The sequence below is a fragment of the Sinocyclocheilus anshuiensis genome, unplaced genomic scaffold, assembly GCF_001515605.1.
Source record: "Sinocyclocheilus anshuiensis isolate Anshui unplaced genomic scaffold, SAMN03320099.WGS_v1.1 scaffold873, whole genome shotgun sequence".
Taxonomy (NCBI): domain Eukaryota; kingdom Metazoa; phylum Chordata; class Actinopteri; order Cypriniformes; family Cyprinidae; genus Sinocyclocheilus; species Sinocyclocheilus anshuiensis.
The window spans coordinates 212981-235666 of NW_015557103.1; the positions used below are offsets into that span (position 1 = coordinate 212981).

At 41.6% G+C, this 22686-nt stretch overlaps 1 protein-coding gene across 2 annotated transcripts; it reads right to left on the bottom strand.

Moving 5' to 3' along the window:
* Positions 1-16163: 16163 nt before the first annotated feature.
* Positions 16164-22156, bottom strand: LOC107677631 (atypical chemokine receptor 3-like). 2 transcript variants are annotated; one of them, XM_016472613.1, is made up of 2 exons: positions 22037-22156; positions 16164-18013 (listed from the first exon to the last, which is right to left on the bottom strand). In XM_016472613.1, the coding sequence occupies exon 2, from the start codon at positions 17963-17965 to the stop codon at positions 16877-16879; it is 1089 nt and encodes a 362-aa protein (XP_016328099.1). In that variant the 5' UTR covers positions 17966-18013; positions 22037-22156; the 3' UTR covers positions 16164-16876. The 2 variants fall into 2 exon arrangements, with proteins under 2 accessions (XP_016328099.1, XP_016328100.1); XM_016472614.1 differs by having other exon boundaries at positions 16164-18019.
* Positions 22157-22686: the final 530 nt, after the last annotated feature.

Genomic DNA, 22686 nt, shown 5'->3' on the forward strand with positions numbered 1-22686 from the left:
TTCACCTGCGTTTCTCGCGGTGCCGGCCCCGATTTCGTTGAGGCGGAGCAGCGGCTGTGCTCGTGGGATTCGCATTTGGTTCCGGTGGAGAAGTCCCTATCTTCTTCCTCACCCACCAGATCCAGCGCCCGCTCTCTGGGATCGGAAGCACGCGCCCCACTCACGCTCCGCTCTCGCCGGGCGTGCTCCAAGGAGTGTGATTGAGATCGCGGGGATCACACATGATCTCCACCTGCATTCCCTAGATCTAGCGCTCTCTCTCGGGATTCGGAAGCCCGCGCTGCGGTTTTTTCCCCTCTGAGTGAGAGTGAGGTTTTATTCTGAGGAATTAAAATGAAGTATTTCATCTGACTATGAGAAGTTAGATATACAGGAGCTTTTGGGATAAAAATTCTCGCTGGATAGTCTTCGGCTAATATGTCCTGACACCTAGGGACCAGGACTTCTGAGGGCCGGCCCCCTCTGGGGAAGAGCGGTGTACACCTCATTATACGGTGGCCGTCTCTCCTCAGTGCTCTCAGGAGATCGATCTGCCAACCCTGCCACCTACGGTGCTTCAGGGCGCACCGGTCTCTGGCGAGCGCTTCTCTCAGTCACCGCCTGGAAACATAGCTGTACTAAGATACTCGCTACTTCTTCGGAGGTTTCTAGAGCAGCTAGTTCGGCTGTTCCCTGCCGGTCCGCCACTTCAGGGCACCGACCTAGCCGCTCTTAGTGCACCAGAGGCCAGTCTCGAGAGACTGGTTCCCTTAGTAGTTCACCTGGTGGTGTGGGAGCCCCTGCCAAGCGTGTCTCATTGGGTCCTGCCCCGAGCAGGCTCTGGTTCTATCAGTCTAGTCTTCCTAGGAGATGACGCGGGTCTGAGGACCGTCGTTTTCAATATGAGACTTCAGCTAAGAGAGTCCTGATGCCATGGCTCAGGACTTCGGAGGGCAGGCCCTTCTGGGGAAGAGCAGAGTACACCTCATTAGACGGTGCCCGTCTCTCCTCAGTGCCCTCAGGAGATCGTTCTGCCAACCCTGCCACCTACGGTGCTTCAGGGCGCAGCGGTCTCCGGCGAGCGCTTCTCTCAGTCAACGCCCGGAAACGTAGCGGTACTAGGAGGCTTGCTACCTCTTCGGAGGTCTCTAGAGTAGCTAGTTAGGCCGTCCCCTGCCGGTTCGCCGCTTTAGGGCACCGACCTAGCCGCTCTGATTACACCAGAGGTCAGTCTCGAGAGACTGATTCCCTTAGTAGACTTTTTTTGGCAGCGTGGAAACTTCTGCCAAATGTGTCTCAATGGGTCCTGTACACTGTAGAAAGAGGCTACCGAATCAGTTTGGTTCTCCTCCACCTCGTTTCAACGGGGTCATTCTCCGAGCAGGCTCTGGTAATGGAACAAGAAGTTAACACTCTCTTGAGGAAGGAGGCCATCGAGGTGGTCCCTCCTCTCATCAGAGAGTCTGGGTTCTACAGCAGGTACTTCATCGTTCCAAAGAAGGATGGAAGTTCCTGAGGTTTGCTTTTGGGGACAAAAGCTTACCGGATTCTTCCGTTCGGCCTTGCACTCTCACTCCGCACTTTCACGAAGTGTGTGGATGCTGCTCTGGCTCCTCTGTGACTCCAGGGCATCCACATACTCAACCACATCGACGATAAAAGTGTGCTTTCTCCAGTACAGAGAACCACTTATCTGGACTTGGTGTGGGATTCGACCACGATGTAGGCACGTCTGTATCCTGCTCGGTTCGAGTCGATCCTCACTGCAGTCGCGAGAGTGAGAGTGAGAGAAGGCCGGTCACTCACTGTCAGCAGTTCCAGAAACTGCTGAGTCTGATGGCAGCTGCGTCCAACGTGATACCTTTTGGCCTGCCGTACATGAGACCCCTACAGTGGTGGCTCAAGACCAAGGAGTTCTCCCCGAGGGGAAACCCGCTCTGCATGCTCAAGGTCACGCAGCGATGCCTACGTGCCTTAGCCATGTGGAGTAAACTTTGGTTCTTGTCTCAGGGCTGGTGCTGGGAGCTCCTTGTCGCTGCGTAACGCTAGCGATGATCGCGTCTCTCACCGGTTGAGGAGCGGTCATGAGTGGCCGCTCGGCCGCGGTCTGTGGAGTGGTCGCCATCTCACGTGGCACACTGCCTGGAGATGCTGGCCATGTTTATAGCATTGACACACTTCCTCCCGGACCTAAGGGATCGCCATGTGTTGGTGCGCACCAGCAACACAGCGGTGGTATCTTATATGAACCACCAGGGAGGTCTGCGTTCGCGCCCCCTGTACAGGCTGGTGCACAAGATCCTTGTGTGGTCCCAGGGGAAACTCCTCTCGCTGAGAGTAGTTCACATTCCTGGGCATCTCAATATGGGAGCCGACATCCTGTCGAGGCAGGGGCCGAGGCCTGGGGAATGGAGGCTTCACACCGAGGTGGTGAAGCAGTTATGGAGAGTTTTTGGCCAGGCTCAGGTGGACCTGTTTCCGACTCGAGAGACATCGCACTGTCCCCTCTGGTTCTCTCTGACTCATCCTGCTCCATTGGGGCTGGATGTCATGGTACAGACTTGGCCGAGGCTTCGTCTGTTCGCCTTTCCCCCGATCGCTCTGATCCCGGGGAGTGCACCGGGACGGGGTCCTTTTGCTGCTAGTAGCCCCGTTCTGGCCGGGCCGAGTATTTCCCTTCTCGACGGCTCTCCACGGGAGATTCCCGTCAGGAGGGACCGCCTCTCACAGGCGGAGAGTACTATCTTCACCCCCGCCCAGAGCTGTGGAAGCATGGGTGTGGCTCCTGAGGGGGCATAACTCGCAGCTTCCGGTCTCTCAAGCGAGGTTGTTGAGACCATTCTCCAATCCAGAGCTCCCTCTACGAGGAAACTGTATGCCCTGAAGTGAAAGTTTTTCACTTCTTGGTGTGGAGACCGCCAGCTCGACCCAGTTTACTGCCCAGTTGGTACAGTGCTGGAGTTCCTGCATGCCCGATTCCGGTTGACCTATCCCACCTTGAAAGTCTACGTGGGGCCCGTTGCGGCCTACCACGCCCCTATTGGTGGCCAGTCAGTGGGCAGACACCCCCTAGTTACACGTTTCCTCCATGGTGTGCTGGGGCCTCTGGCCAGAGAAGCTTATGCTAAGCGGTGGATCAGGATCAGAGAATGTGAGCGGAGCGCGGAGTGGAGCGGTGTGATTTTGAATGGAGCAAATTTTTTAAAAGTCGGAAAAGTTTAATTTGCTCCAAGAGCGCTCCACCACCGCTCCATCACGAGTACAATTCATGCTAACGGCCCGTAATATAACTTCACATTTAGCAACAATTCACGTTAAACATATTTAGCTAGCTTGATAGAGAAGGATCACTCAAATCAGAAAGAATGTGAAGGCTATGTTGACGGCAATGGACATAGCGGGAAGTTATAGGGTAGTTATTAAGGAATTTGTTTGTTCCCTCTAGATACTGAATATTTTCAGGTGAAATCATGATTTAAACAGGTACAACACTTATTCACACGCAATCGCTCTCTCAATAATGCATTCAAAGCATAGGCGGAAATCCCGGGGGGGTCGGGGGGGACAGGACCCCCACTATCTGAGGGTTGTCCCCACTAAAAATATTATTAAAAACCATGCTGTGTATTGTAAATAATGTTTTATACTTTAAATAACTTTGTAAGTAGTAGAACAACACAAACACAAATGGGGCAAAAATGCGTTTTAAGTTTAGAAACATTTTGAGTCTCCCCCTCCCTTTGATCCAAATGCCTGCTTTACTCTTTTACATCAATCAGTGTTGCCAAGTGGACTACTTTAACACTGTTGATGCTGGTTGTTTTTCATGTCCGCGGGTTGAAATTACTTTGAAATGATTTTACCGGAGGAACCCCGCCGAAAAACGTGTATTTTACCCCCCAGAACGCGATTTTCGAGGGAACCCCCTCGAAACGCGATTGGGATAGTTTTGAGTAGCAACTGGGCAGGTTTTGTTGCGAAAACCTGGCAACCCTGCATCACCTACACACACACACACACACACAAGTCTGGTGAGAGAGAACAAAGTCAATAGTTATGAAACTCCAGTAAGTAAGGCTGTCAAGGCTATTTTATTCACTTAAACATCGGATGAAGTGATTATTTTCTATTCAAAACTGATGATGCCAATGTATTTTTCGATGAGTCCGCTATGTTAGCAATAATAACATTACCTGCTTGACGGATAGTGTCTACAACGGACACGAGCGCTGTCGCGGCGCAACCACAACAACTTGAAGTTGTCTAATTTGGCACGGTCTCCCTGTTACAGTAATAGTAGTAAGGCTTTCTTCTGTGTAAACTTTTCCTTACAAGTACAATTTTAGCTGTATTATTTGTGTCCCCTTCAAAAATTGCTTTTGAGAAATTTTATGTTTATTGTCCCCCCCTACTGTTAGATGAAATTTACACCCCTGATTCAAAGAAATGTATCTTATACAGTGCTACCTCATCTGCATCCGATTTCGAATGAGCAGAAATCTGTAAGAAATGCAGCGATCCATAGGTAAAATAACTGACGAAAACGTTGTTATTTTCATCACACACAAAATTTGCACTGCAAAAAGCATCAATAGCCTACCTTTTAATGCTGACAACCATGTTATTAGCTTGTCATGTGGTAGGAAAAAAGTTTGCACACTAGTGTTCCAATAATCCACTTTGAAACGCTCCTGTCATTTTATTTATTTTTTTCTTTTAATATATATTATGAACAGAACTGTGATATTTCAAACATACTGAAATACTTTAGCCGTGGAGCAAAGGCGGAGTGGTGTTTCTGATATCAGTGAGCGTGGAGTGGAGCGAGAGTGGGAAATGGTGAACCCGGAACGGAGCTGGAGCGGAGTGATTATTAAATGCTCGGAGGGGAAATTGTTGCCGCTCCACTCCACTCACATACTCTGATCAGGATGCTATTCCATAGCCTCGAGTCCTCTGATCTCCCCTTTCCTTTGGGGGTCAAGGCTCACTCCTTCTGAAGTTGGCCTTCGGGACGCTGCGGGATGTCCCCGCCTACTTTGTCAGGTGCCTACCTGCATTCTGCGCCACTCCTGGCTCCTTTCTCTCGCCTTAGCTGTGCTCTTCCACACTAGGCAGGGATTTGTAAGTCTGGCCGCGTGGGCATACTCGTTCCCAAAGCATTTCGACGCAGCTCGAGTTCCTGAAAGGGAACGTCTCCAGGTTACGCACGTAACCATGGTTCCCAGAAGGGAACGAGACTCTTCGTCACGGTGCCATACTTCCGGCATCCCTGCGAGCGCTTGCTTCATTCCTTGAAGCTGATGCTGGTTTCACCGCACATGCTTTTATAGCTTCCTGGGCTCTATGTCACCCGCCTGTGACGTTTCGCCCTTCCATTGGACTGATTACACACGTGATTCAGAGCGTGGTCACACTGAAGGCGTTCCGAAGCGTTTCGAAGCAGCGTCTCGTTCCCTCAGGAAACCATGGAGATGTTGTTTAGACTTTAAATATGTGGTTTGTTAATAACGATAACATCTATTTGAAAATTTGCTTCAAAGTTTTTGGAGATGTGAGCTCCAGAGCGTCAGTGGCCGTTCAGTGCTCATGAACCAGCTACGAGCAGCCTTACCTCAGCCAGATCTTCTAGAACATGCCACTGGCTTTGATATCTCTATAGTGGTTAAACATGAGATATAATCTATTTTGGGTAAATCTAACGGCCAGTCTTTGGTCTGTGGCCAAATCACAGCCGTGCTGATATATAGTCATATCGCACGGCTACTCATGTGATATTGCTCATATATATATATATATATATATATATAAAATATATTAAAATGTGAATATTTATTTTTAATTGTAATAATATTTTACAATATTACTGTTTTTACTGTATTTTTCATCAAATAAATGCAGCCTTGATAAGTATAAGAGACTTATTTTGTTTGAACTCAGACTGAACTTTGCAACTATAAAAAGGCCTCATGTATGAAACAGATGTCTAAGTGCAAAACTCTTTAACAAACTCGTTTGGTAATAATAGTGATGAAGGTAAAGTTGGGATTGTGGATTCCTTTAAAACTCTTCCTTATCCATCACAGACAGAGCAAGAGAGAGCCTAATTTCCCCTCCCACTGCACTTCTATTTACCCTGATAGATGGGTTCCTGCCACCGCACAGTCAAGCCGCCTGATGAAACCGAGTTTAAAAGAAAATCACCGGCATGGTGATGCCTTCAGCCAACTCCTTACTCCACATGCAACCATTTATAACACTAATAGTGCACAACAAACTGAGCTGGAAATATCTTAATGCTTCTGCAGTTAAAAAAACCTTTGCTTGTATCATTAATGAAGTTCTAATGAAAGTTCAGGAGGAGCTTCTTCATCTACTCCTGTCAAACACAGCATAAGCAGCTGCTAAGGAGGCAATAGGAACACAAAACGATAAATGCATGTAGATGATGATTCACATTACTACAAACGTCATTGATCATATCACCTGATTATTTGCAGATTTTTTTTTGTGACAGCACAAAGACTGGGAAAAAGGCAGTGACTTACCAGTGAAAACTCATGGAATGTGCTTTGACATATTTATTTGCACTTCTCTGATCAACTGAAACAGACAGCAAAAAGAAATACTGTTTCTTCTCCATTTCTGCGAAAAAAAATGCTGTTTCTTTTTCTGCCCTTCTCTGTCTCTCCAAGTGTGTGTGTGTGTGTGTGCGCGTGTGTGTGCGTGTGTGTGTGTGTGCGCGTGTGTGTGCGTGTGTGTGTGTGTGCGCGTGTGTGTGCGTGTGTGTGTGTGTGCGCGTGTGTGTGCGTGTGTGTGTGTGTGCGCGTGTGTGTGCGTGTGTGTGTGTGTGCGCGTGTGTGTGCGTGTGTGTGTGTGTGCGCGTGTGTGTGCGTGTGTGTGTGTGTGCGCGTGTGTGTGCGTGTGTGTGTGTGTGCGCGTGTGTGTGCGTGTGTGTGTGTGTGCGCGTGTGTGTGCGTGTGTGTGTGTGTGCGCGTGTGTGTGCGTGTGTGTGTGTGTGCGCGTGTGTGTGCGTGTGTGTGTGTGTGCGCGTGTGTGTGCGTGTGTGTGTGTGTGCGCGTGTGTGTGCGTGTGTGTGTGTGTGCGCGTGTGTGTGCGTGTGTGTGTGTGTGCGCGTGTGTGTGCGTGTGTGTGTGTGTGCGCGTGTGTGTGCGTGTGTGTGTGTGTGCGCGTGTGTGTGCGTGTGTGTGTGTGTGCGCATGAGTGCACGTGTATGTGCTCTTACCTCACCACCTCGGAGACGTTTAGTCTAGGTCTCACTGTGTAGAATGGAGGATGGGGCAGTTTGTGTGCTGTGGAGCATGTCTTAAAGTTGACCCTCAGCGTCTCTCATGAAGGAATGTGTGGGCTCCCTGGCCCACTAATCTAACACCTGCCTTAGTAAACCCAGCCTGGGCCTGACCACAGACCTCCCAGGTTAGTCAACCCCTCTCTCAACATTCAGGTCTGTACAGCCACTCTCGTCTTTTGAAAGAAACCATGCATTTGAGCTCAGAGATTTTTTTTTTTGTGGAAAGTGAGGGATAAGTTTTCCTGATAGAGTTTTAAGGCACACATCAATCATGTGCAATGTCATTATTCTGAATGTGTCAGCCAATACCATAAAAACAGCTGTAAAGCAAAACATATATCACATGGCATGTGTTTTTGCTCTGGCTTTTAGTTCTTTTAATAACATATTTCTACCTCTGGTACTTTTTCATTTGCTTTGAATGAGCTTAGATGACTTACATGTATTTAAGCAATATTAGCCTTTCAAGTTCTTGCCAACCGACAAGAGCTGTTTGAATTACCCCAGAATGCAGTTTAACCAACTGTTATTCAAACAAATTCTTGTGGGAATGCATTTTATTTTACACTTTTCACTTATCTTATGCCATTGGTGTGATTAACTGTTTCCTTTTAGAACCCAGTGTGTTTCTGCATGACTCTCTCACTAAATTCACAGTTTATCATGCCTAGTAGAACACATGCAAGTTTTAATGTTTATCACAACAAATCTTGATAAAACTTGATCTAACAAATCATGAAATTCAGACCAACCCCATGCAATGCAGATGCTAAGTTAAAAGGACAGTCCACCCAAAAATGTACATTTTCATTTTCACCCTCATGTCATTCCAAACCTGTATGCATATCTGTCTTCTGTGGAACATAAAAGAAGATATTTTGAAGAATGTTGGTAACCAAACAGTTTTTCATAGTATTTTTTGGCCATTCTATAGAAGTCAATGGGACCTGAAACCATTTGGTTACCCACATTCTTCAAAATGTCTTCTTTTGTGTTCCACAGAAGAAAGAAAGTCATACAGGATTGGAATGACATGACAGGGAGTGAATGATGACAGAATTTTCATTTTTGGGTGGACTATCCCCTTTAAAATTAGAAGGGTTTTTTGTCGCATAATGGGATCTCAAAGGTCAATGATTGCCTGCTAAAGTGAAAGAGGGCTTCAGGATGTCATAGATGGGATTTTGCAGCTTTTCATAGCTGTAGGCTGATCCTAAATATGAAAAGAACAGGCAGAAAATGGGAAACCAAGATCGAGTGTGGAGGAAAGACAGAGAATGGGGTGTCCAGGTGCTGGGATTTGGTGTTGAATGTCCACAGAGTGCTTGGGGCAACAGATTTCTCACACCTGATCTGAGGTGTAGTCTCCTCAGAGTATCAGTCTGCAAGTTCTGTCTCTAGTGCAAGGTCACTCATTTACCAGGTTTAACAGTAGCTGTGTCTCATTACGAAGGCTATGCTGCATACACATTTATCACATTTATCGGCCACATACATCATTGAGGATGTCTCATTTCAGAATAGTAACCATTTTAAAATTAACTGTTATTCCTTGTGAGGCCTAAAATTATTGGGACTTTACTTATTTTGGAATGTAATGGTTACTTTTTTAAATTAGTCAGCTTCGGTCACAGTTGGCCAGAGTAAATTGTCAGCATAGTGTTGTGGCAAGCTAGCAGGTTAAGGTTATCATCCTTCTAGCCACAGTATTAGCTGTGGGAATGGAATGGAATGTTAATTTTATTGTCTTGTAAATGTATCACATAAACAAATCATTTATTTAAACCTTTTAGAACTGTTTGAATGTTAATTGTCATATACAGGCATACTGATTTGCACTAGCAATTTGAATCAGTGGCTCTGTGGAATTTTCTCAAGTTTTGCTAAGCGGTCACTGCAACAACACAGGTCAAGGTCAAAACCCTGTTCTTCATTCACATCCCACGCTGTTTTGAATTGAATGTGCCCACACTTTTCACACTGTTTCTCTCTTTTTCTCTTTATCACGCTGCCTCTAAATGTGCCAGCGAGTTAGTGAAGCATTAGAGAGTAGTTCTTAATGGCTTTGCATACAATCCTGCACACTTGGCATAGGCTGGACTGCCACAATGGCCTCACAATTGCCCACTGCTCCAAACATGAGTCTCACCATAGCCAAATGCTGATAAGCCAGCCTGAGCTGCAGCTAGAGCTGATGGGAGATAAATAGTCCCTGATAACGAAGTGGAATCCACACAAAAGCCACCATCCCCCCTCTTACAATGAGGGTTAAAAAAGATTTGAAGAAAAGTGGCATGTCAGTGAAGAACCGTTGAACCTGAATAAGCCAGTTTAACTGGCCTTATAGGAGATTTGGTGGTGTAACATTTCCTTAATGCTGTGTGACAGTGAGCAAGAGAGAGCTTTGTAATGGGATATATAAGATACTAAATGTGTTACATGCATCATTAAGTATGGAACTTTCACCTCTATTTCTTTCTGTCTTTTGTCCTTTAGACAGTTTGTCCTTTAGAACACTGAGTGTTCAGTGAGTAAAAGACCAGGAAGGACACAATAGTCTAAGTAGTATCATATGATCTTTAAACCTGTCTCCTTAAATTATGCTTGTGAAAGCAGAAGTCTGAGGGTTTGACAGTTGGCCAGAGTGTTATTTATGGACGAGGATGTGTGTAAAGTTTAGGCAGTGGTGATTCCAAGTTAATACGTGAGCTTTTCAGCATTTACCACTGAATCCTCTCTCTGACTGACATAATGTATGATTGTTTTAAGAAGAATGCAAAAAGAAAGAAAAAAATGTGTGGGGTACTTGAGAAGGCCAAATATAATACTCATCAGAAAAAGAAAGAAAAAGGTAGCCCATTACATATGTGTACATTAAGTATGAATTAACAATGAACAGCAATCTAGGTATTGCTAAATTATCAAGATACTATTGCTTATTAATGTTCATTGATAATACATTAGCTCCTGTTCATTTATAAAATCTTTAAAAAAAAATGCATTAGTATATGCAGATAATAACATTAAGATATAAATGCTGTACAAGTATTGTTCATCATTATATTGCTTTAACTATTTTATTAACTGTTGTTAATTTATAGAAACTTATTGCAAAGTATTACTAATCTTACTGATACTGAACTGTTGTTATGTTACATATACAGTACACAGTGGCTCTCTGTGGACATTTTTGGTAATTTAAGTCTGAATTTAATTGCCGTACATACAAAATATCAAACCAAGTGGCATCTGCATACAAATAACCTAACTGTTCTGAGCCACTTTTTTCAATAGTTTTTAACCGGCTGGCCTCAAAGTCATTTTTCATGAAAATCTGTTCCTCTTAAGTTCACACAGGTGCCCAAGCTAAATAACCACCTGTGTCGTTCATCACATTGACAAATGTTCCACATTTAACAATGGGAAATTCCAAGACTTTTTGTCTTCATTTTTTCATATTTTGAAACCCCAAAAAATAAAAAGTGTAATTTTGTGAAAGGTTACTTGTGCTTGTTCTCATTTTTTTATAATAATATATTTATTTTATTATTTTTATATTAAAAAATGTCACTTTATATAATGCAAAGACATGAATACATTTTTGATTGTCCAACTATTTTTTGGGGTCAAAAAACGGTAACAATTAAGGTTCCCCTTCAGGAACTCGAGCTGCGTCGAGATCGCTTTGGGAACGCCTCTGCGTGACCGCGTTCTGAAGCACGTGTCAAATCAGCCCAATGGAGTAGCGAGACGTCACGGGCGGGGTGACGTAAGCACCAGAAAGTATAAAAGCGCATCCGGCAGAGCGCAAACCAGCTTCTGCTCTTCAGTAGCGCTCTGTGTATGTGTCTGTCTATTTACTGTTGTCTGTCCGCACAAGCATATATAAAAAACAATCATGAAAAAGTCTATGGCGAGCGAACGGCATTACAAATGCTGTGTTCCTCCCTGCCCACGATATCTGGTGGCAGGGGATACACACGAATTGTGTGTCGTTTGTTTGGGAGCGGAACATGCACGGTCAGCTTTCGAGGAGCTGATTGTCATCACTGCGAGTTATTGAAAGAATTCTCTTTCAATGCTCACCAAGGTTCCATTTATTTGATCAAAAATACAGCAAAACTGTGAAATATTATTACAATATATTACATGAATATATTTTAAAATGTGATTTAACCTTGGCGAAGCTGAATTCTTAGCAGCCATTATGCCAGACTTCAGTGTTACATGATCCTTCAGAATCATAATTTTTTGTGAAAACTGTCACACACTACAATTCAAAAGAAATTCAAAAGAAAATAATACTTGCAATGACACAATAAAATTAATCAAAAGTGACAGAAAAGGCTATTATTTCTGTTTCAAATAAATGCGGTCCTGTTGAGCTTTTTATTAATCAAGAAATCTTGAGAAAATGTCATGGTTTCCACAAAGACATTAAGCAGCAAAAATGGTTGTCATCATTGATAATAATAAGAAGCATTATTAATAATTAAGCACCAGTGATAAATGATAATAATTGAGCACCGAATTTGCATATTTCAAAAACATTTTTAAAAATCTCAATAATTCCCAACTTTTGACCGGTAATATATATAGATGTCCATAAATCCTATCCTGGCTGTCTGGGTGTTTGACAGTGGATTTATTGTCCATTGTATCACACATTATAAGATCATTTCAATATGAATGAAATCCGTGGCTACATTTAAACCATGCAGGGAGACAGAAAAAACTGAACACAAATGCACCATGTCTTGGAGGCCAGTGTTTTCTCTCTCTCTCTCTCTCTGCCTCTGCCTCTGCCAAAGGCCCAAGCTTCAGGCTACGGGTCTCCTGTGAACTCCTTTTCTCCACACAACAGCAGTGCCCCAGCCCTTCACTCTGTTACGTATCCGGTCCATGAACTTTCGTCTGCTAGCCATCAGAGGTCACCCTTTCCATGTTCATTGTTTCTGATCCTTGCCTGGTTTCCTGGAGTTATCCCCTTAGTCTCGTCCTTTTGATTCTGTTCGCCATTTCTTGACCTTCACTAGCCCTAGGATTATTCTTGTGTCTTGCCCGCCATATACCTGTTTGCCATTTGTTCGACCCTGCCTGTGTTTCTGACCTCTCTGCTGAATAAAGCTTGCATATGGATGCGTACGTCTCACGTCTTGTCAGCCCCGTTACACAATCAAACTCAGACTCCACCCACACATGTCAGTGACATGAGCAGCCCCCGCTCTCCTTTTATACATCTAGGCACATACTCAGAGGAACATTCCCACAGCTCAAATCCTGCTTCTTATATTTACTGCCATTGTGAATGCTGAGTAATTCACAGGAAATGGTTAAGTACAGAATTTGCACCATAAATTAATGTCTTAGCATGTTTTAAGCTGCTATTCAGCTTCTTGGTCCAATTTTTATTCTGTTTTCAAACGTGAGATCATCCAAGCACATGAGACAGTATGTCAGAATGATGGCCAAGCCTGTTGGTGCACATAATCATTCTAAGTGTGAAGGAATTCTAATGTCAACATCCACAAGTCAGGAGTTTTCTACATTTCTTACTCTAATTTTCATTTTCAAGATGTCAACATTTTTCTACTGGTGAAATCCATCAATGTAGCAGAAGGTTATTATTGTATCAAAGGTTAAAACTGTTGTGGAAGAGAAATGACTCATTTGTTTCCACATCCACTGCCTAAAAACCCTAAGGGGGGATAGTGCCTCGCTCTTTTTTTCATCTGTCTCATTCCATTTCTCTTTATTCTATTTTTTTGTTCTCCCAAGTTCACTCTTCCTTGTTCCTAATTTAATATGTCTAAACACAGTGAAACTTCATAGTAACTGATACTGTGGTTGCATGCAAATTTTGTACAAATAACCAAGGAAAGGAAATTGTGTGTCATCTCCTTTTTTGTGTGTTGCTATAAGTGTATCTGATGCCTAGAGAAAAATAATTCACTGTAATAAATCGCTGTTCTTCTGCCAAAACAACCCTTCTCTTTTCAACATGGACTGTTATAAGAAAATAATCATGTGGACCTCCTTATCTGCTTTTGCCCGCATCCTTCCAGATTGGGATTGGTTCCGTATCTCGGCCCAATCAGCGTGATCTCTGCCCGCACACAAATCATGTGAAATTGAACTTGTGGTCTCATTACCAAACAATGGAATTCAAGGGAGAGTTAGTGCAGCGTTACAGGCTAAACACAGTGAGGTGGTTGAATGGCCCATTAGCTTCTACCACAGGGTGGTTCCCAGCAGGGTTTATTAATGACCTTAGAGTGCTAATGACCTTTCAGTCTTCACTTTCTTTCTACTTGTAAACTGATCCACCGAAAGCGACTCTATTGTTTCATTCTCAGGGCTCTTTGCATTACTCTCTGTCTCACTTGTGCCATTCTCTCTGGCATAGTGTTAGCATTGCCACCTTTCTCTGATTAAGAGGGGCTCAGGGAATATCTCAGATGATAAATCACAGTATTGACACAAAAACATACACATTCTAAATTAGTCTGACCTTTGGAGAGGTGTTCTCCTGTAATACTCAACGGAAACTGAAGCTGACAGTTTAGCTGAGTTTGACTGCAAAATAATAACAACATATGGATTCTTATCCTGGAACAGGATTCTTATCTTAACTTTATAGCAAATGACAAATCATTGTCTGAATAGTCTGCAGTCATGTTAATATAATAATCGTACATAATGATTTCAAGAATAAAGTTGTAATATTATAAGAATAACATCAGAATGATTTAAGAATAACATCGAATAATTACAATATTAATGTTGTAATACAAAGAGCGTAAATTCTCATTTATTCTGTTTCTCTAGAATGGATTATGGGGCTGTTGCAGAAAATCCATTTTATGTTCTTGTTACACTTTAAAAGAAACTTTTGTGCAATGTTAAAGGTTCCTAATGAAACTATACTGTAGATGCCAATAAATAACTTTTATTTTGTGTAGAATAGCCACAACAGCAGAAGAAAAAAAAAACATATTTTCCTCATAGCAAATATCCAGCCTAGATGAAGATGCCATGAAAGGTTGTTCATATTATTGTAGAGTGTTGCACACTAGCACTTTCAGTCAACCTACTATTTCCACTTACATGATCCATCTTTACAGATATTGAAATCACAGTTTGGTCTAAATATGGCTGTCTTTCAGAAGGATGTGAAAGAAAGTTCACTGGAATTCTATTTAGAGGTAATTTTTGTGCTGACAGTTCATGAAATCATCCAAATGAGGTACGTGGTACAGTGGGTTCTGAAAGATGTGTCATGACTAGAAAAGTTTGTTTAGCAACGAGAACCTTCTGTCTTTTAATTAAATACAGTAAGTAATACTGCTTAAATCACAGCTTTGAACGCATATAGTAAACAGACCAGGTTATGCCTCTATATTTCCTTTGATTCAGGGGATTCCCAAGTCATATACTCACCTTCCAAAACATTAAAACGTTTGTGAAAAACATAAACCTGTGTTTCATATCATTTGTTTTATGGGAGAGAATAAGCCTTGTTATTTTCTGAGGACTTTCCAAGAGAACGGTAATGATGCCTTCTCTAATTTGTACTGTCTAGAAACCCAATCACAGGGAACAACAGCAGGGTATATTTTTAAACAAACACCTGGAACTTCTAGAGAACTACAGAGGAGACGCACAGAAAATTAGGCTCCTGGAACAGTTGGTTTGGATTAAACAAACGTCCCTTCTCTCTGAGCCGAACTCACTGAAGATACATAAAGAGCCTGACCTCCCTGGAGATTTGAGTACACACAAACGCATACAAACCGTACCCATATGAACCATTCCCACAGGCTCGGTAAGTAATGTCTGTTCATCATGGCAATATAAGCCATATGGGCAGTTTTCCACTAAAAAATTAGTTGTAAATTCTAAACATCTTTATTTTGATCATATGTAGGTCTGAATGTAGTCTTAAGCTAAATATAAAATAATAAATGCGTAGGGTTTATTTTAGAAACGAATGCAAGTGCACAAAATATGATCTTTCGATAAGACTTTCTGGTAAGGTTCAATTTATTAACATTAGTTAATGCATGATGTATTAATTAATCCATTATCATAATTAATGATTTCTACATTTACTCATAGATTTTTAACATTTAAATTTGTATAACATTTGTTAATGTATTATAAACAAACATCAAGTTAACATTAACTGGCATTTACAAAACGCTGTTTTTGACTAAAAACTGAACACTTTTTACACATTGTGGCCATTCATTTACACAACAAAGGTATTTTGAGGTCCTGAAAACACAAACTTTTGAAAACAGGTTTCAAAGTGCGCGATTTTGAAAACAATACCATACAAAAACGCAAATATGTGAAACGTATTACATGTTCACATAATGTTTATTTACAAAATTACATGGCCAACTACTGGCCTGACATGCATTAAACAGTGTTTTATGTCATTTTCGTGGATCTGTTTGAACGGGGTCATTTTGACAACATTGTCATCTGTATGAGAAAAACGCAAAGGAAGAACTTTTCAATTTTTTAGTACAACGTTGCCATGTAACCATACACCTAGTTAACAAATACTTTACATTTTTAGCGCTAGTTTATGATATCTAATGTTTTTAATAATGTAAACGAATTAAACCCTATTGTAAAGTGTTAATGATCTTGCACATCAGAAGTAGTGTGCAGTGTGTCTTCTATACGTATTGTAAAAGATACACAAAAAAATACACTAATAATATTATAATGACTAAGCGAATGCTTAAAAAAAGCTAATGGTTAAAAAAGTGTTTGTATATGGGTTCATTTGTAATAGACAAAAAAAAACATCCTTAAGACAAATCTGAGAAGTTTGATACATCTTTTATTTTAACGCCACATTTGTAAATATCAGAAAATACTTCAAAACACTGATCATACACACTGAGTATATAAATATAATTTTATTTATAAAACATTTACAAATGTTGCTAGCATTGTTCTTGAAATGTACAACTTATCAAAAAAGTGTATCATTTTCGACAAGCATACAGCATAACATCAATTAACAATATCTATATCCAATCTTGATTTGGACTTGTATCTCTCCACTCAGTTGTTTGGGTTTTCAGTATTCCCCTCTGTTTGACTAGACATATGTGTATGAATGTGTATGAAAACGTGACCTTTAGTGTAGACATGTTGGCGTCTTTCCGCCAGATGTAGGAAAGTCACAGATAAGTGGAGAAACGGTTATATGAGTCTCTCTGTGGCTCCAGGACAGGAAGGGACCTTTTCCTCCAATTTCACTGACACAAAAGCCAAGCTAGAGTTATTAGGCTTACATGCGCTTACAAATCAAATCAATACAAGTGCTTTCTCAATACATCTATAACTGTCATAAAATTGTACAAAAGGCATAAACATTCATCTGTTTATAAAGGTAAGCAAACTGTATGTAAGAAGTATGTAATAGAAAGTTGTCCCACTATTTTACAAACATCTAATTTGGCAATGCCTCAAGAGCAAGACGTCCAGAGAGATTTACAAGACTGTTCCCTGTTTATCTTTGTGATTACAAGGTTGGTGTTGATCAACACCATCATAGAATGTTCACAATGGTCCCTGGTTCTCCACAGCAGAGTATTCTGTCTCAGACACATGTGAGGCATCAATAAGCCTAGCGAGGCCAGTTTTGGTAGAGTACTTGAAGATGAAGGCTTTCATGAGGTCATAACGGTAGTTCTTGTTGATGAAGTTGTAGATGATGGGGTTCACGCAGCAGTGAAGGAGGGAGAACCACTGGGTGAGATGCAGTGCTGCATAGAGAGCGTTCTCCAGTGTGCAGATAAAAGGAAGCACGTTGAGAAAGGCTAGAGTGTCAAGCAATAGAGCTCCATGGTAAGGAAGCCAACACACTAGGAAGACCATAATGTAGGTGAAGATGAGGCGACGGCTGATACGACGTTCCTGGTCAGCCGAGGGTTGGATGGTACCGGCCAGGAGGACGTAGAACACAGCAATGATAGGGAAGGGGATGGCAAAGCCGAGCATGAAGAAGCTCATTTGGATTCCAACTGTCCACTCCTTAATGCTGTCCACCGGGTACATAGGTTTACATATGATGCTGTCTGAATGGCTGGATTTCTCAGCCTGGAGGAAGTATGTTTCAGGGAAGGCGGCAAAGAATGCCAGCAACCAAACGCCAACACAGATTAGCTGCCTGATCCTTCTCTTCCTCTGACTGGGACCATCTCCAAAAAGTTTCACGGACAGGTAGCGGTCCACACTCATACATGTAAGGAAAAATATACTGCTGAAGAGGTTGACACTGAAGATCAGATGTGTAATTTTGCACATGGCATCTCCAAAGGGCCAGTGGCCGAGTTGAAGCAGAGAACTAATGGAGACCGGAAGAGTGGCCACTACGCAGAGGTCAGCGATGGCAAGGTTGAGGATATACAGGTGAGTCTCATAACGTTTCCTTTCAGCTCGCACGTTCACCCACACCACCAGAGCGTTGGCGGCGAGGCCGATGATGAAGAGGAAGATGTAGAGAATAGAGAGGGCATAAAGCAAAGCCCTCTGGCTGAAGGTGCTGTGACACACTTCCACATGGGAAACATTATCGTCAAGGGTTGAGAAGTTCAGATCACCCAGTGCATCCAAAATGTCATTGAAGTCATTCACGTTCACACTCATCTTGGCACGTCTTCGTTATTGCCACTTGTGGGACAAAACGGCAGTGACCTGAAACAAAAAACAGGTGCTGTTATGACACGTACGCAGAAAAAAAAAACAATAATAGGGTCTTATTAAACTCAGAGGGACAGAAAAATGTATAACAAAGAAAGTTTATTTATAAAACACACATAATCTGAAACATCTCGAACACACCAGGGTCCCTTGTCAGACGGCAGGACCTTGTGCTGGATAAGAGGATTTTTCCTGAATAGTTCAGTGCATGGGTTTATTTCCCAGGGTTATTGGGTTGCACTTAATATATGAATAAATTCAGGCTATCATTGTCACAAAATCAAAGAGGGAAGAGTCAAAAACAAACAAGAGTGTCCACAATAAAGAAGGAAAATCCTCTAAAAAAATCTAATTTTGAAGTTCATTGTATTCATACTCTTTGTATTCATGAAGACTTTCAATGTAATCACTCTAAAATGTCATGTGGTGTAACAAAATAAAAAAGTGATAACATATTTCTCTCACCTTGAATACACGTGATTATACACATCCTAATTATTATTTTCAAAATCATTTTAAAGGGGTCATATGATGCTTTTTTAAAGATCATTATTTTGTGTATTTGGTGTAACAGAATATGTTGACATGCTTTAATGTTCAAAAAACACATTATTTTTCAAATACTGTACATTATTGTAGGTCCTCTATGCCCCGCCTCTCTCAAACGCTTTGTTTTCTACAAAGTCCCTCCTTCCGACAAGCGCAGTCTGCTCTGATTGGCCAGCTGACCCAGTGCATTGTGATTGGCCGAACACCACAAGCACTCGTCGGAAATGTAACGCCCCTTACCATAATCCCGAGCTTCATCTTTCAAAATAAATGTAAAGACAGAGCCCGAAAGGGGAACAGAGTCGTGTGACAGATACAGTGATGAAGCTGGTATGTATGCAGTACACAAGCCACGGTTAAGACAGCTGACTCCACTGTGATGATAAACACTGATAACTCTAACAAAACTAATAACAAAACAGTAGCTGATTCAGAAGCGCCAGATTGTTATAGCAAAGTCAGAATTACCTCCTCTCCTAGGTCGAAACGGTCGTCCATAAAATGCATTGCTGTTCTGTTGTAAGTAATCTTAAAGATTCCTAAATGCATCTACTTTCGGAAGGCCAAATAAAGTGCTTTTGCTTTCACCTAGAAACACACAGCGTCTCCCTGACATGGCTGCTTCAACACTAACTGCGGTTACTGAAACCATGCCTTCTTTCTTTGCGTGCACATTTGGGCGGCATTATGCTAATATTTCCACATAGTGAGGTAGATATGTGGGGGCGTGTTAGAACGAGCCGTTTTAGGGGGGCGTGGCAGAGTCTTAACTTTGATAAAGAATATCTCTTTGGTTTTGAGACTTTAGTCTTTGCAACTTCAGGGATCTTATCTATGCACAATCAGCTTGTAACACTCCAAAGAGAAAGGAAAACTTGAAATCGCATCATATGACCCCTTTAAATATATTTTTTCTAAGGTACATTCTTTCCCATATTTTTTATTAATAAATTGTATGTTTTTGAAGAGTCACACAAAATTACAATTTTACAACATGAACCCTCCTTGCCTTTTCTTAAAAAGGTCAAATGTTCTGATATTTAGGAGGTTTGTTAACTTTGACACACAGTCATGAATGTCTGCACGTGCACTTTCTGCATGTTGGTTGCACCACATGACTCATTTAGCAGACAAAGGTTTTGCAAACAATAATGAACAGTGCAGAGGTTTTGTTCAGAATTTGATTTAGTGTTACTTCACTGTATTGTGTAATACTATTAGACTAAACCAATTTTTTTTTAAGCAATTGTGATTCATTGCTCAAAGGCTGTGTTGTACTTTTCTGCTGAACATAAGGACTAGATGCCCAGCAGCAAAACTCAGATGGCTGCTGAGCAAAACTTGTTGGCAGACCTGATGTCATGCAGTGACCCAGTAAAAAACTAAGCAGATATCCATGGCAAATGGGAGGTAGTTTGGCTATACGAAAAAATTCAGCATAACCAAGGGGCCATGCGATGGAGTACAATGATAATGAACAGCTTGTGATGCCTCTGGAGGCATTAGAGAGACTGATGCCCGTTAGAAGTGAGACAAGTCATAGATAGAGGGGAGGAGGATGGGCGGATGCTGCTCTCTCTGCGACACAGAGGGGTGAAAGGTTATTTTCTCAAAATGATATGCTCAGCTTGGGGACTGGATGCCAGGCTTTGAACTGACAAAAGCTAAAGAGAACAGAGAACAGCCACACTGGCGCTATGTCAAAGTTTTTCACTTACACATTCTCAAACACGCATCTCTAAACACACATTTTTGATCTTCAACCCCCAGGGCTTGCATAATAATAAACACATTGGAACATTTAAGTATGCTTTTAAAACTAAAACTTTGTGCAGTGAAGCAGAGATGATAAACACAGTTATGCTCTTTCTTAATCTGTCATTTTTTAAGTAAACATGAAGAAATAAGTTTAATATAAACAAAATATCAGTTTCCAATTAGCTTGGCGTTAAAAGATACAACTGCAAACTTCTTGTGTTTTGCTAAAGAACCATCAAGTGATAGAATTTGTTTAGGCTTGTTGTTTATTTTCATTCCAAATCAACCCGCTGGTTTGACCCTGGAACACAGTTAGCGCCTAACCTTAATATCATTAAAGGAAATATGAGAAGTGACACAGCTGCTCTTAATGCATCCTGTGATCCTTGCGTACTGCAAGATCCTCGATCCCTCCCAAAACAAAGACAGATCTGGACTTATTTTACAGCTTTCCACTCTGACATCATTACATTGTGGAGACAGAGAGGGCAGCGTAAACCTCTGACCTGACTTACCAGGAGCAATTGAAAAAATCAGGTGCCATAAAATGTGATGGTCCATTACATACGGCCCCAAGCACCACCATCATGTCCCCCAGCCTTGTTGTAAAACTGTTGCGTTTACACTGTTCAAACACAGCGGGCCCCTCACCTGATCTCACGGCCCCAGGCAGCAAGCACACTTGCCCGCACAAAGAGTTAGCCGTGTGGACACAGAGACTCTCCGTCCAGTCTCCTCCTTCCCCCTCTCTCCCTGTCTCTCTCACTTGAAGTCTCTAAGTTCCCTTGAAGCTCAGTATTGTTTCACTCCAAGTGTTTTGCAAGCATGAAGGGAATTATCAGTCATGGTTAAAGCATGAAATCTTCACTGTAAGAGTTACTGTGAGGAAAATAAAGTAACAACAATACAATAAGTAAAACAAATCCCTTGCAAGTAAACTAAAAGTGGATGAATACTAGATAACAAGGAAATGTAAATTAATTAATCCCACGGAAAGTTACTATTTTACTATAGGTTCCTATAAAACTAATACAAATCAGAAATATATTTTTTATTAATACATTTTTGTTTATAAATAGAAACTACTGCAAAATAATAATAATGGCAAGTCGCCTTTACAGAAATTCACAAGCAGTTAAAAACTAAAAAACGAACTCTATATTCTCTATACCGCAACCAGTAAACAACCTCACTAGTTGCATGAATGAATTCACGGGAACCGAGGAAAAAGACTGAAAGAGTCTCGAAAGAAACAAGAGTTCCTCTACTTGACCCCTTTATACATGAAACAAGAGTGCATGTCCTTCTCTTAAAATATGGATTTAAAATATTTTATTCTCTAACGCGCAACAACATTCATTTGAATGTTATATGAAATAGAATTGGACATGGGTATTAAAGGGACAAATCCGAGGGATGCGACACTGCTAATCCACACCTCCAACTGAGAGATTCGGGTTCGGTTAATTTGTTAAAATAGTGTTTTTTTTTAAGTAGCCTACCTTAACTTTCAGAGTGTAGATATAGAGCAAGTTACGTTAGGCTTTAACGTCAGAGTTAAAAATAATATCTTATAACACCGTATATAATTAGTTTGAAGTGTTTGGATATCGTTAGGTATGGTCCGGTATGAAAAGGCTGCATTTAAAAACCAAAATCTCTCACGCACAAGCACGTGCACACACAAACAAGACGTAAAAATAAACTTACAATCCTTGTGGTATGTTTTGGTGCTCCTGGGCTTTTAAATGTAGCCTTTGGTAACGAGATTCCGATGCCTGGAGAAAATGGCAAAGTCTTGTGGTTATCCGTACGAGAGGATGGCGTGATTGTCCCTCTGCGCTCTGACTGCACTTGCTGATATAGTGCTGCGAGTAACGCCTCCCGAGGCCGATCGGAAAATCATTCAAGTTTCTGTCCAACAACAGTATGTGAGTGGCGGACGTGCGACACATCGGATGCCCACTCCCTGTTTAAATAGCGATATAAACAAAAAGATTGTTCGAATATCAGAATACGTTTTTGTGTTTTTTGTTTTCGCACTGAGAGTTGTTTAGAAAAATCAAAGAAGCATATGCATGCGAGTTTCATTGAGGACTTGTAAGTCCTTCCAGTTTCACATGCTGAAATATGCTTCACGTACAAATATTCTCAAGATTTTTATATCAGTAAAGCATTTTAGATCCCAGCTTTTGCACTGCTCAATCATGTCTTTATAATAACTAATCATTTATAATAGCTAACTAATTCATAATTATTAATACTGTAATAAATATTATAGCTATTGACAATACATATTTTATATTGCTAACATTTCATAGCATATGAAATCATTCAAATAGTTAAAATGTAATATATAA